This window comes from Colias eurytheme, chromosome 29 (genome assembly GCF_061535395.1).
Source record: "Colias eurytheme isolate Ceu_HAF_F1 chromosome 29, ilColEury1 Martin Lab GWU primary, whole genome shotgun sequence".
In the NCBI taxonomy this organism is placed as follows: Eukaryota; Metazoa; Arthropoda; class Insecta; order Lepidoptera; family Pieridae; genus Colias; species Colias eurytheme.
In genome coordinates, this window is record NC_143008.1 from 7062570 (window position 1) to 7077586 (window position 15017).

Sequence of the window (15017 nt, forward strand, 5' to 3'; positions counted from 1 at the left end):
CCTCGGACAGCAAGACGAGTGGACGTGTGTTGAAATAATTTTGAATCTTAAATTAAAACTTACCAAATTTCGAATAAACAATAGTAATAACATTAAAACTTTCTTAATATCAAATAAAAAATAATAACTTAAACACAAACAGTTAAGTTATAAAGTGTAAACAAATACGAACTCCCCGAATTGCGTGGCATCCTTGTACTTCAGTGAAGATAAACAGTGAGTAAACATCATCTTCGTATCTTTCTCACACTTCAAGTAGCGGCTCGCTGCAAGATAACGCTATAGCGCGCGCTTCAAGAGCAAGAGAGAAGCACAGTAATATCGTCACATTAATCTTTACGTTCTACCCTGTAAAGACTCGCACTTTTAGTGATACAGTCGATATAATTATATTTAAATAGATCCTACCATGTATCGTTCACCGCCGAATACATCTAAAACGCTATCTGCACCGGAATTAAATTTATCTTCGGATGAGAATGACGCACAAGCGAATATTACATTAAGATGTGAAAAACGGCGTCGACTGTCTGGAGGTGAAATTGATGAATTCGCGATGTTTAAGTCTGAAATGCAGGAGCTACTTCAAAAAATGTTCAACAAAATGTTAATAAATCAGAACCTTCGCTTAGATAAATTAGAAAAAAGTATAGCCGAGATGGATAAAAATATATCTTCAGTGATTAAAACAAATAACGACATCGAGTCATCGATAAATTTCTTGTCGGAAAAAATCGAAAACTTGCACGACCAAATAAAAATAATTAAAAATGAGTCAAAAGAGTTTAATATAAGATTTAGTACCATAGATGCAAGGCTGAACAGTCTAGAAAAAAGCAATAGGATTACTAGCATTGAAATCAGGAAAATTCCAAAAAAAGTGAACGAGAAGAAGAACGAACTATTCTCAATTGCTAATAACTTATTGAACACTCTTTGTTTAGAATCATCCAATATTAACATACGAGATGTCTATCGTCTACCAAGCCGAAAGGAAGCACGGGAGTCAACTTTGATTGTGGAGTTCCCAGACACAAATGTTAAAGACATAGTCATAGAAGCAGTTAAAAAATTTAACAGACAGACAGGAAGTCCTAAACTTAACACTAATCACTTCGGCTTTGAGGGACAGCCCATTCCTGTGTATATTTCGGATTTCCTAACCCAATTAGACAAACGTTTGTTCTATCACTCGAGGGAATTCGCTAAATCAGAAGGTTATGCTTTTTGCTGGATGACCAATGGCCGGATTTACCTACGCAAAAAAGAAGGTGCTCCACATATTTATATTAAAAATGAAGAACAACTTAACCAACTTAAAAATAAGATGTGACTAGTTTTTGTGTACCTTGTTGCTCGATTGTTATCAATTATTATGATTCCTTTAAATATAAATAAGCTTAGTTTAACTATATTTAAATCCAAATTCCAATACATTAATTATTATTACTATACTCTTTGCAGAAACACATTCATAAACACACTTACAATAAATCTATGCATCTGTAACAAATACAATCTATATTACAACTATAATTCATCAAAACACATTTTATTGCGCCTATGCGTAAAACCCGAGCAAATGTTTTTCAAGTGGTGTATTCACTGTACTGTACGCCAGGCGTATAGTTTTTGTTTGTATACCGGGAGGCTATCATATTTTATCAATCTCAAGTATAATAATACCGTTTCTAGTATAGATTTTGTCTCGCTTCTTCATATCCGCACTTCATCATCTAAATTAAATAATAATATGCAGTCTTCGCGACTCGTTTTTCACCGAAATGCTTCTGACAATAATATCTTGAATGCATGCTATTCTTTGTGGGCAAATGACTTAGTGACATTTCTAAATAAAATTAAACATTCAACATCCTAATAAATGATATAGCGTCCGACATTGAAAATTGTACTAAAATAACATGTGTTAATATTGATACTTACTCGGAATGTCGATATGTACTTGGTTTGCATTCGAGACGCGGTTTCTGTATCTTTACTACGAACATAAGAAGCATAAATTGTAATTTTGACAATCTTGTAGCTTGCATTAGTGCAATGGACTTACAATTGGATGTTATAGTGCTTACCGAATGCTGGACAAACGCAGAGAGCTCTCCACCGTTATTAGCGCATTATAACATGTTTTATTCTAGGAATAGCCTCAACCAAAATGACGGCATTGTGGCATATGTAAGAAGTGAATGGAATAGTACTTGTCATGAACCGGTCATGGCAGAAGGTAACTGCTTAGTGCTCACCGTGAATAATAATTATAGTATAATTTGCTCTTATAGACCCCCTAGCTTCACTAATCCTTATCCCTATCTACAGTCACTAGATCTAATATTACAGCAAATCAACACTAAAGATATTGTATTCACCGGTGATATTAACTTAGATACAATAAATGATAATATAAGTAACCATACCAATGAATATTTAAATCTTATGGCAATGCATGGTCTCCTTCCAGGTATCAACAAACCAACACGGAATAATGCTTGCCTTGACCATTTCATGATCAAATCTGCAAAACCCTGCCATACTGCTACATTGCCAGAACTTACCGACCATAAACCTATTATTCTTTTCATCGATGAACCGTCACAAACAAAAACACAACCTAAAAAGACTTGTAAAATAGACATGCAAAAACTAGACGTATTACTTGAAAAAAGACCTTGGTTGAATTTTAAATTTTATGACTTAACGGATACTAACATTGCAACAAAAATACTTCTAACCTGTATAAATGACGCTATTCGAGAGAGCACTAAAGATAATAAGATCCCAAAAAATAAGCAAATATTAAAGCCCTGGATTACACCAGGGATCCTGAGGTCAATAAGAAAAAGAGACGTATTGCACAAGAAGATAAAGAAAAACCCAAATGACACCGAAATGCGTGGCAAATACTTACGCTATAGAAACATCTGCGGTAAAATTCTTAAAACACAAAAACACTTATATTATAAAACTCAATTAATCTCAAATAAAGGTAATATAAAAAAGACTTGGAATACAATCAAAGAAATCTGTAATATTTACAAACGCAAAGATAGTACACATAATTTACTCTCACTAAAACCCTCTCCAATTGAGTCACTTGATACAACTAACACGTTTTTTGCACATGTAGGGCAGAATCTAGCGAATAAGATTATCAATACTATTAATTGCTCCGAATATGAGCTCACAAGAAAGGCGGGTTGTAGCAATGGGCCTCTGCACTCCATGGCTTTCACTCCAACGGACGTCTATGAAGTAATCGCTATAGTCAACTCTCTGAAACCCAATAGCGCTCCTGGATGGGATGGCATAACAACAAATATCCTTAAAAGTTTTTCACACATCTTAGTCGAACCTATAGTCTTTTTGTGCAATCTCAGCCTTAGTACTGGCGTCTTCCCGAATCTGCTAAAAAAATCAGTTATAGTTCCTATCTTCAAGTCTGGTAACAGTTGTGAACCATCCAACTACCGTCCTATCTCTCTGCTTCCATGTATCTCCAAGATTCTGGAAAAGATCGTTTCAAAGAGGCTAGTTAACTTCCTCGATAAGCATTCCATTATCTCAAAATTTCAGTTTGGTTTCCGTTCGGGTGTCTCTACAGAGGATGCGACACTAAGACTCACTCAACTTATCACCACCTATTTGGATCGAGGTGAGAAATGCCTTGGTGTATTTCTTGATCTCCAGAAAGCATTTGACACGGTGTCTTCCAGCATTCTCATTACAAAATTACAAAATATCGGCGTAAGAGGAGTAACTTTAAATTGGTTCCAGAGCTATCTGACTAATAGATCCCAGTGTGTAAAGGTTGATGATATATTAAGCGGTGAGGTGTTAAACTCAGGTTATGGCATTCCGCAAGGAAGTACTATTGCTCCAATTTTATTTCTTATTTACATAAACCCACTTTGCAATCTGTCTATTCCGCAAGCAGATATTACGATGTTCGCAGACGACACGGTGTTGCTATTCCACCACAAGACATGGCCCGAAGTCAAAAAATCGACCGAAGCTGGTCTAACCGCTGTATCAAAATGGCTAGAGGACAACCTTTTATCCCTAAACACTAAAAAATCGAATCTGATATGTTTTGCCAAAACCAAAATTACACTACCAAAAAGTGACTTCAATATTAGAATTCATACATACCCATGCAATAGACAGAGTCTGGAGAGTAACAGTTGTAATTGCCAAAGCCTAACACGTGTTGAACAATGCAAATATTTGGGTATACAAATTGATCACCATCTAAGGTGGTTACCTCATGCTAACTATCTAGCTACGAAAGTTCGTCGTTTAGTACATATTTTTAAAAACCTTAACTCAGTAGCTAACAAGGACATCCTTATACTAACATATAAAGCCTTATGTGAAAGCGTTCTTCGTTACTGTATTTGCACGTGGGGAGGTATGGCGAAATCACACCTCCTTCCAGTCGAAAGAGCACAAAGATGCTTAATTAAAGTCGCGCTTAAACTGCCATTTAGACACCCTTCGGTTGAAATATATAAAGAAGGACTCTCTGAGCTTAGTGTTCGTAAGTTGTATATTTTGTGTCTGTTACAAAAATATCACATAGGAACTGTTCCCACCTTACAGAAAGGCAATACACGTTATGAGAGATGCCCTGTTCCCTTTTTTAAAAGTAAATTTGCAATAAGGTCGTTCGAGGGACTTGCCCCTCGATTTTACAATATGTTAAGTGAAAAACATAAAGTCAAAGCTCTCAATAGGAATATATTCAAAAAAACGGTTTTAACCTGGCTTAAAAATTATGACTATGACAGTCTTGAAAATATATTACGTATTTAGATCATTATTATAAATACTCACGCACACACACACACACAAACACACACTTACACTCACACACACACACACACACGTACACACACACCCACACACATTCACGCACAACCGAACTCATATTCATACACCCATCAATACACACACTGTTTAATTTGGACTTTGGATTAGCTTTTTCTTAACTTCTTAAATTTATGTTTTAATTCATGCAAACTTGAGATCAATATTAGGGAAGGAACAGGTCCCCTTAATACAGGTTATACCTAGTAAGGGGGCCTGAACCCCAATCCAATATGTCAAACTTATGTATGAATTCAAATAAAGATTTTATTTATTTATTTATTTATTTATTTATTATAAATGTCTATTTATACACTAAAAATTATAGAGTATTTCAAAACGAATTCAATTATTATTTAGCAATAATTAGAAAATCCCCGAATTTGCATTAGTGATCGTATTCATAGTGTTTGTCTACACTAATATTATAAAGAGGAAAACTTTGTTTGTTTGTTTGATTGTAAATTGTAATGAATAGGCTCATAAACTACTGGACATTTTACCAATGTTTGCAAGTTTGTGATTACTTTGATAGTTTACCGATTTATAATAATTGTATACTTATATCATTGTTTAAAAATATTCAAACACAATATGATATAGGTACTGATTTATCACTGGTTTCAGTGATGAACTGATGAGTCAATGTTAGCCACAATACTAATCACTTTCGTCATACATGTGTATGAACTATGATTGATGTGATTTGCAATGTGGTGAAATTTCATAAAAATCACGGGCCAATTTTTTGTTTTGAATCCCACCGAAAATACATATATTACTAATTGCGTTATTAGAATAATTAATTACTATACCCACGATCAATTATTACAATTTACAATATAGTCTCAAATGCATACTAGAGAAACATTGCAATTTGAATCAATTAAAATGCATAGCATACAAAAATAAATTCACAACACAAGAAATTCCGCGCGCAAATCATAGCGCGTGTCAATGAAATCAAGAATGTAATTTTATATCAAGCCGACGAGCGACGACGCCGAACTAAAGTACCTACAGTACCATTTACCTTCAGTGTACAATACAGTTTACAGACCTACGACGGACGAACAATAATGAGTAATAAATAAAAAAAAACATAGTTTCTAAGGTCATTAGTTTTATTTTATTTTATTGTTATTTTCTTTGAACGATTGGAAATGAAATTACTCAATTTTTACACAGAACTTTGATTTATTAGAATTATGCTCATTATGCATAAGATAACGAACGCGAATGCACGACATCTAGCGCGTCAATGTCTAAACATCGCCTTTCGTTTAGACATTGACGCGCTAGATCTGTAATAAGTATATAGTCTATGCGCTAGATGTCGTGCTTTATGTCGTGTTTCGCTTGGCAAAAGTCACGCACACTACTGTAGAAGTGTCAAATTTTTCCGGTATTTTACTGTTGTTTTTCTAAGTAAATATTGTAAATTATTGATTAAAAAGGTCGAACGCGCACACATTTCATTATAGAGAAGTGATAAAATGATTAGTTTTAAAGAAATAGTGTCTGTGTTAAGTGTTTAGAGGTAATCAAAAATGTATGGAGGGACGGTCGGAACATCAACCTTAAGCTTAAATCAGGAACAGCGCGCAATCTAGTGGCAAAGAGCGGTACTAACTAAAAAACTTTGAGTTTGCCTTTTGCTGCGAATAGATGGCGCTGTAATAAATTCGTGTTCAATGAAAAATTATGAAGAAAATAATTATTTAGCTGAATTTTTTTTCCCGGGTTCTTATAAGATGGATTTTCGATACTTTAGTTTAAGTTTACGAGTAACATAGGTATAATAAACCTATATAATATATGGACTGGGTATCGAATAATTAAAATAATAATTTTCTTTTATTTTATTAGTAACCTATCCAGTCATTATTCTCGGAAAACAAAACGAATAAATCACGTTCAAAATTCGTTAAAATCTTAAATTTCTAGATGTAACTCGCGTAAAATCAAACACTAAAAATTACCAACAAAAATAACTTTCCACTTAAAAATTAAAATTACGTAACCAACTCCTCTATTCATTTTATATCTTTACTTTTTATATTTATATACCACAACGTTACATAACTTCCATCTCCATAGAAAATCAAAGAAAACTAATAAAAAAGCATTCATCACAAATCCACAACTCTGTCCATTCAGTGGAAGAAATTAATGCGAAAAATCCGCAAGATAACTTTATCCAAATGTCAATGTTTCCCGCCATTACGCTGCGTCCACAGACTATCAAATGCAGGCTAGGGGTGGTTACTGGTTATGATAAAATATGACTTGTCATCTATGAAGCCATAAAACGCAGTCAATGTTAGGGATGTCACTGCGCGATTATGTATTTATTAATTATATTTAATCAACTATATATTTCGAAATAATAATTTATAAGTTTATTTGGTTAAAAATTAAAAAGTATTCATTTTATTAACTGTAGCGTGCTTATAAAATAGAGATGCCTAATGCAGCAAATAAACATAATTATTCTCTGTTCATCACTACATTGTATACAACAAAGTCGCACCCCGTTGTCTGTTTGTCTGTCCCTAAGTATGCTTAGATCTTCAACTATGCAACTTTTAATGCGGTTTTTTTTAATAGAGAGAGAATAGGTTTTGATTATGAATTGATAAGTTTTAGACAATACAGGTGAAAACGTAAACGGTAAACTCGTATTTAATATAGAACAAATATAACGTATTTGTAAAACTTCAGTGACCTGTTTTATAGGTATAGGGACATTTGAGTGCATTTCTATGTAAATTAGGTCACATTTGCCCTTATAGATTACAACCTTTGACGAATCGGTAAATATATTTCAAGCATACCTTTTAATTAAGCAAACTAAATGAAAAAAATAGTAGGAGTTTTTTGCCGGTTCTTCTCCATAGATACTGCTTTCCGAATCGGTGGTAAATTTTAAAAATATGTTACTTAAAACAATTCAAAAAATGCTTCTTGAAGTCTAATTAAATAAATAAATGTTTGAGTTTGAAGTCAGTGTATAGATACTTTTAATAACCTCCGATCTAAAAAATGTGCTTTTAGAATTATTATTTTATTCTAGAATTTAATATAGGTACTTTAAAAGAAGGCAGCGTGCTGTGTTATTAAAAATTTTTCCGCGAACTTCTATATTATTCTCGTGAAAATGTTATGTTAAATGCTCGTTTGTGTTAAAAATATTTTACTGTTAGATATTAAAATTAGTAGCACTACAACAAAATAATATTTCATCTGTGGTTAGTAAAGGTTTTTGAAGTGAAACTTCTTTATTCGGGTTGGAGAAAAATTTAGTGTAGGCATAGACTAATGTGTAGGTAACATTTTTTCGTTACGCGCCATCTTTTTCTTATCCCTACCACGCGTGATTCGACGTATTTCTGTAAAGTTGCATATAGTAAATTATTTTTTGAAAAAATAAGGTCATAAAGAAGTTTCACTTCTTACGTGTGTACACTAGTACACGCACACATTTTTTTTAATTCATCATCCTAAACGATCCCTGTTACCTTATGTCATAAATCATTCCACATAATCACAGTTTTTCCTCCATCATGAGAATACAAAGCAAAACCAATTGTTTCTTTTGTTCAATTTTCAGAAAGAGGAAATTTAGGGTTGCAAGTTAATTAATAATTTTGAGGTGTCATCCCTTGTCAATACGCTCTTTCATTGGCCATTAAGCAAAAGGAAAATGATAATCTTGTCTATGCTCATGACTGCCTGTAAATTATGGGTTTATTATCCGTGGGGTAGTTTTAATCGTGGACTATATAAAGGTTTTTATGGGGATAATTCTTATTCGATCTTAAGTTGAGTATGAAGCCTATTTTTTCTTGTGTGTTTCCATATCTGTACTAATATTATAAAGTTGATGAGTTTGTTTGTTTGTTTGAACGCGCTAATCTCAGGAACTACTGGTCCGATTTGAAAAATTCTTTCGGTGTTAGATAAGTAGCCCATTTATCGAGGAAGACTATACTCTATAGGCTATATATCATCACGTAAGACCAACAGGAGTGGAGCACTGCGGGTAAAACCGCGGAGCACAGCTATTATTTATGATCGGAGTGTATTAATTATACGTTACTAGCTTACCGCCCGCGGCTTCGCCCTCTTTGTCTAAAACCTAATAAATTATATACTAAAACCTTTCTCTTGAATCACTCTATCTATTAAAAAAAACCGCATCAAAATCCGTTGCGTAGTTTTAAAGATTTAAGCATACAAAGGGACATAGGGAAATAGGGACAGAGAAAGCGACTTTGTTTTATACTATGTAGTGATAGTTATTTATCTTTTGAACGGAATTCTTGTTTTGGGAAGCATAAAACAAGCATTATTTTTACAATTTTGGAAGAATGTCTTGCATTTTCATATATTTACCAGCTAAAGAGGCTTTAGTAAAATAAATATATACCTACCTAAATAGTTCGTTAAATTGTGTGCTCTCATTGTATAGGGACTATCAAGTTGAAAGCATAGACAACTTACGATTAGATGATACTATTTTAGTTTCCGACCTATGCTTGACCATTGTATCGTCTCAGCGGTACCTCGCAAGAATGTGGGTTGAGATCATGTACATTCTTGCAATGAGAATGTTTTACCTTGCATCCAATTAGTTAAAATGCAAAACCACTCGATGCTACGTTTAGCCATTTTTTCTAATCGGAGTTCATGCCATTCAAATCCGGCTAATGGCCCTTCCAGACAATCATGCTACAACCGTGTAGACGCAACTTTTTGCGAAACCCAAATCGAACACCAGCCCCCCTAGTCAAGTGGCTTTCTGTTAGCGTAGCGTTCAATAGAATAGACTACGAATGTATGAGATTGACGTAACCTGTAGATACGTTTATCTACAGCCTACGTCAATCTCATACATTCGTAGTCTATTCTATTGAACGCTACGCTAACAGAAAGCCACTTGACTAGGGGGGCAGGCATTCATCGCAAACGTCAAACGTCATTAAAACGGGTGTGGACCTAACGACACTCGCAATTTGCGTAATGGTCGGGATTTGGTATTTTATTAGCTGTGGCTGACAATTATTTGCGAACGTGGCGTAATTTGTATACTTATCTGAGTCGTTAGAGATTTTTATGGTGACTCGATGTCCATTTTGATTAATGTGGAATGTATTTATGGAGGGTAGAAGTAAATTTCTTATTAAATTATGTCTTCTAGACGTCTACCCCTTCGCATGTACACTGTCGAAGATAAGTCGTACCAACTAAGAAACCTTCGTAGGTTCATGCACATCACACAATCAAATGTTACGATCTATAAAGGACATACAGGCAAATATTCATTTTAGGATACCTATGTGTATGGAATGCCCTGTCTTTGACCGGGTCGATTAAGTAGGTCCCCATTATGTTATCTATCTAGTTTATTAACAACGGATTATGCTGTACGACTGGAAATTCAGCGATGAATTTTTAAGATCAGTCATTACAAGAAATCCATCTAAGTATAATTTCAAGGAATTTCCTGGAAATAACTTTGACATACGAAAATACCTATAGGTATTAGGTATTTAAATAAATAAATAAAATAAATAAACGTTTATTGTCAACATAACACAAATACACCAGAGCATGAGATTTTACACAATATAGGCATTTAGCAAACACACATATAATACAAACATTAAATTATTTATCATCAATAAGTAATTATTATCATCAAAAAAAATGTATTCATACTATAATGTGGGAAGGTACTGGGCATTTTCACGTTGACAAAAGGGACCAACTCAGTATTTCCGTAAAAACTAAATCCCCAATCGATTAATTATCCGCTGACGCAGGCATCGAGCGAGTTTCCCGATGATTGTGTGAAAATTGTCTTCCATAGAGAATTTGATAGAGGCGTGTCCGCCTAATGAAAGGTAAGGGTGCGGCTACATGACGCTGTGGGCGTCGGCGTCATGGCGCCTGTAATGTGCTAAATGGGACGCATTTGGGTGCGATTTGTTTATGGGGTTCTACGAATTCTGAGCATTATTTTAGCATAATTTTTTTTTCATTTTAAAGCTCCTAGTAATACCTATATGATACGTATCTACAATTATTTCTTATACATATTATTTGGATAGAAGATATATGCCCATTCAGTTAACCACGTGTATACACAATTTCGAATCCAAGTCCTTGCTATATGATCAAAATTGATACAAATTTTGATTGGTATACAAAGTTGATAAATATATTTTATTTATCAATTTTGGATACCAATGAATACTATAATCTTTTTACTGGTTTAAATACTTGATATAAACATATGATTCTTCACAAACCAAAAAAGACTTCCCATTAAAAAATAACCTAAACCCCAAAATCCAAATCATCCAACCCACGCTAAATTGGCAACATGTAAGACCACCCTAACAAAATGGTGACGCAGAAGAAACAAAATAATTTCACGATAGTGCCATTTCATTCTTTTTTTATCAATCAGCTAGTCTTTAGGGTACATGTCACTAATGCCGGTCAGTCTTTTGTCTTAAAAAACTACCCTCTAAATTGTTTATTTCGTGTAGTATATGGAAAAAGAAAATAAAAAAGTCCTTTCCCCTGATGATTAATATAAGAGTATTTATAGACAGAAAGAAAACAACGCCAAATAGAATTATACCAAAAATCTTAATAACTTTTAATATTTTTATAATTATATAAATACTATTGTTAAACGATGTTCGGAAAACAAAATCTTCTCAACTAGAAGCTTATTTTTAACCGACTGCGCGATACAATAAAAAGAGGTTGTCGTATACATATTATAATACATGTAATGATAATGGTGTAATGATAATGGTGTACCTAGTTATTCAGAATTAAGGTTAATTACTTACATTATTAAGTCACTGAGCTAATTCTTCTTCTAGTTTTGTTTTATTTATTGACAGGAATAATTCCTTGTCTGCTGGTACATATTATAATCTATACTAATATTATAAAGCTGAAGAGTTTGTTTGTTTGAACGCGCTAATCTCAGGAACTACTTGAATATTTGAAAAATTATTTCGGTGTTAGATAGCCCATTTATCGAGGAAGGCTATAGGTTTAATATCATCACGCTAAGACCAACAGGAGCGGAGCCAAGTGGGTGAAACCGCGAAGCGCAGATAGTATTAAATATTTATTTTCTATTAAATTAATTAATATATATTAATATTTACTTAGTTACTACATACACTACACTACATTCGTCACAAAATTCTATTTTTACTGAATAGAACACAAAATAGAACACTAAAAGACATTACCTGTGTCCTTCCCTCTCACACTTTCCTCTAATTCCTATTTCCTGCTCTCAGAGGCCTAATTTTGCCGACCAATTTGACTATTCTCGATTAAAATATTCCGATATTATTTCACAGCATCTCTGATTGTGAATAGACAATATATAGAGATGTCATTTGTTTTACCCTTTCGATGCTTACGTAAACTTGGATACATTATGTAGGCCACCCTTTAAGTGATGACTCACAAATAAAATATTTTCGTTCCTACTGATATTTACAATGATTATTCTCTCGTCATGAACAATATGGTATGGTAGCCCTGACAAAAATCTCATTTATATTTAAATCGTAATAATCGTATAAGGTTCGAGATACAATTTTAGTAACGATGTCTAATTATAAATGTCTAAACGTACTAGGTATTTAAGTAATTTTTATGAAAAATAAGAAGATCTATGTGAAGAATTTAACAACTTTGTATATTAATTTGAAAGAAAAATTCATATGAAGTGAATTATTGCAGCTCAAATAAAATTACTACACGAACGTACGTCTATAGTGCAAAAAATATCCATATAAAAGTATATAATTATAGGTTACCTAGTTCATAATTACTATGATTAAATTGTTTCTTTGATAATATTTAATTAAGAGAATCAATTAAGGGTAGGAAATGCTAAAATGTATAGATATTTAGAGCGACCCTCCTTAACAGAGAGGTCGATGAACTTCACAGTCTATCTCTCTCTAACACACGGATTTAAATTATATCTATCCTTTTTAAGATTTCTCTATGGTTACTAGGAATTGTCTTTCATCAATTTACTGTTTTTAAATATTTAAAGATGAGGAGAAAAGAAAGAATATAAATAAAGGTGAATGATTTTAATTTTATAAAACAGCAGATACAATTTCCTTAAAATTAGTGTGCATTTTTACATGTTACATTTTCCGAGTATTGAAATACAATTTTTATACATTATTCGTGTACAACATTTACAAGTATTTTAACATTTTAATTTCATTGTACAGAGTAATTTAACATTTTACAACATAATTACAATTCAAAATAGTGATTTTATACATAAAAAAACATTTCACATACACAAACACATACATTGAGCGAATTTATACAGATACAACACATACATTTACACAAAAATCGATACCAAATTTTACAATACAAAATGCCATAATTTAGGAAGAGCCATCCCTACGGGGGTGAAATGATTCTAAGAAAATGGCGGATGCAGCACGCATGCGTGCATTCACGCTCGATACGCGCATAACCAACACATTTAACACTAAAACCTGCAAGAGAAACACATCACGGTTATACAAAAATTAAGAACACATCACTGATAGTACAATAGAACAACACTTCTTCGTTCGTCGTCTTCTAGGATCTCGTTGATAGGGCACCGTATCCATTAGGTTGTCCCGGCAGAGCAGTAGCCTGTACTTACTGCTGTGACAGGACAATATATTAGACACGTGCGCTGTACGTGGTGGTGGGTAGCGTTTGAGGCAGCGTGGCCGGTCGCCGCGCCCCGCCGATTCGCGCCTGCGCGGTACACCCTGCCACCCCCTCAATGAACACCACCCTCAATCAGATATCGATCCGGCAAAAAATGTTACGAATATTCCGTCTGTGGAACTGTCAAGATGAGGCAATGACCTCTATTCGAATTAAAAATGGACATATTATGGAAGTTTTTGAACGTTCGTCGAGTTTAGGCGTATCATTAAAATATATATAGATTATATAAATAGATTGTTGACAACTTTCTTCTGTCGCCTATTTATAACTTACCTATAATTAACAGGCAATACACATTTACTTGTAAAACTAGACCTCCCACTTCCTATCCTATCATGTCCTATCCTACTAATATTAAAAATGCGAAAGTTTTTACTCTCTTTCACGCAAATACTACTGAACCGATTACAATGAAACTTAGCACACATATAGAGGGTAACTTGGATTAACACATAGGATAGGTTTTAACCCGGAAATCCCACAGGAATGGGAAATATGCGGATTTTCTTTGAAAACGCAGGCAAAGCCGCGGGCAGATAGCTAGTCCTACATAATGCCAAAGACGATACTGTAACTCCATCTCTATCCACTTTATTCAAAAAATTCAAATTGCAAGACAATTTAATTTTTTATTTAACTAGCCACTTGTCCCGGCTCCACCCTGACCTGGATAAAAACAAATATAGCCTTGAGGAAAATGTAGCTTCCTGCTGAAGAAAAAATTCTTGAAATCGGTGTAGTAGTTTTTGTGTAACAAACATACATACAAAAACGCGATTGTCTCCAAACCGTAAAGATCCTTTATAATATTAGTTTAGATAAACATGAACACACCCACTTTGTTTCTGACGCAGTCGGGTAAAACGTATATCTACGCTTTACGCTATACCTAGAAATGTTACATTTTCTTCGAATATTTCCTATACAGATAGGTAACTAAGTACTTGTATATATTTTTAGACCTTATTATTATTTAGAGTTCTATACTGCTGGTAGAAATATGACGTTGTTATACTAATTGTTCAATAATATTGTAACATCAACAACATAATAATATTATATCTTCAGAAGAAGAAAAATATAAAGATATAAACAGAAAATGTCTCTCGTTTTAGCCTCTATACAAAAGATAGAAGATCCATTCTATGCTATTTATATACAAAACTAGCTTCCGCCCACGGCTTTGTACGTGCATCCCCGTTTTTCCCCGTTCCCGCATTTGAGTTTTATATATATAGATTAGAATTGGTTATTGATTAGGTACACTTTACAAAATTCTTTTTAAATAGATTCTCTCTGAAGTAAGGTAAATGCACCTAATTGAGACTGCT

At 33.6% G+C, this 15017-nt stretch overlaps 2 protein-coding genes across 3 annotated transcripts in view; both read left to right on the forward strand.

Annotated features, from left to right (window-relative positions):
- Nucleotides 1-15017, forward strand: part of LOC149896362 (RNA-binding protein Musashi homolog Rbp6-like) — a 117894-nt gene that overhangs the window by 87300 nt on the left and 15577 nt on the right. The window lies entirely within an intron of this gene.
- Nucleotides 15-1333, forward strand: LOC149896363 (uncharacterized). Its single transcript, XM_090118213.1, has one exon. It carries the CDS (start codon nt 410-412, stop codon nt 1331-1333), a length of 924 nt encoding a protein of 307 aa, XP_089974339.1. The 5' UTR covers nt 15-409.

Bases quoted from the DNA above. Each gene is read 5' to 3' on its own strand.
- LOC149896363 (XM_090118213.1), top strand. From the start codon at position 410: ATGTATCGTTCACCGCCGAATACATCTAAAACGCTATCTGCACCGGAA.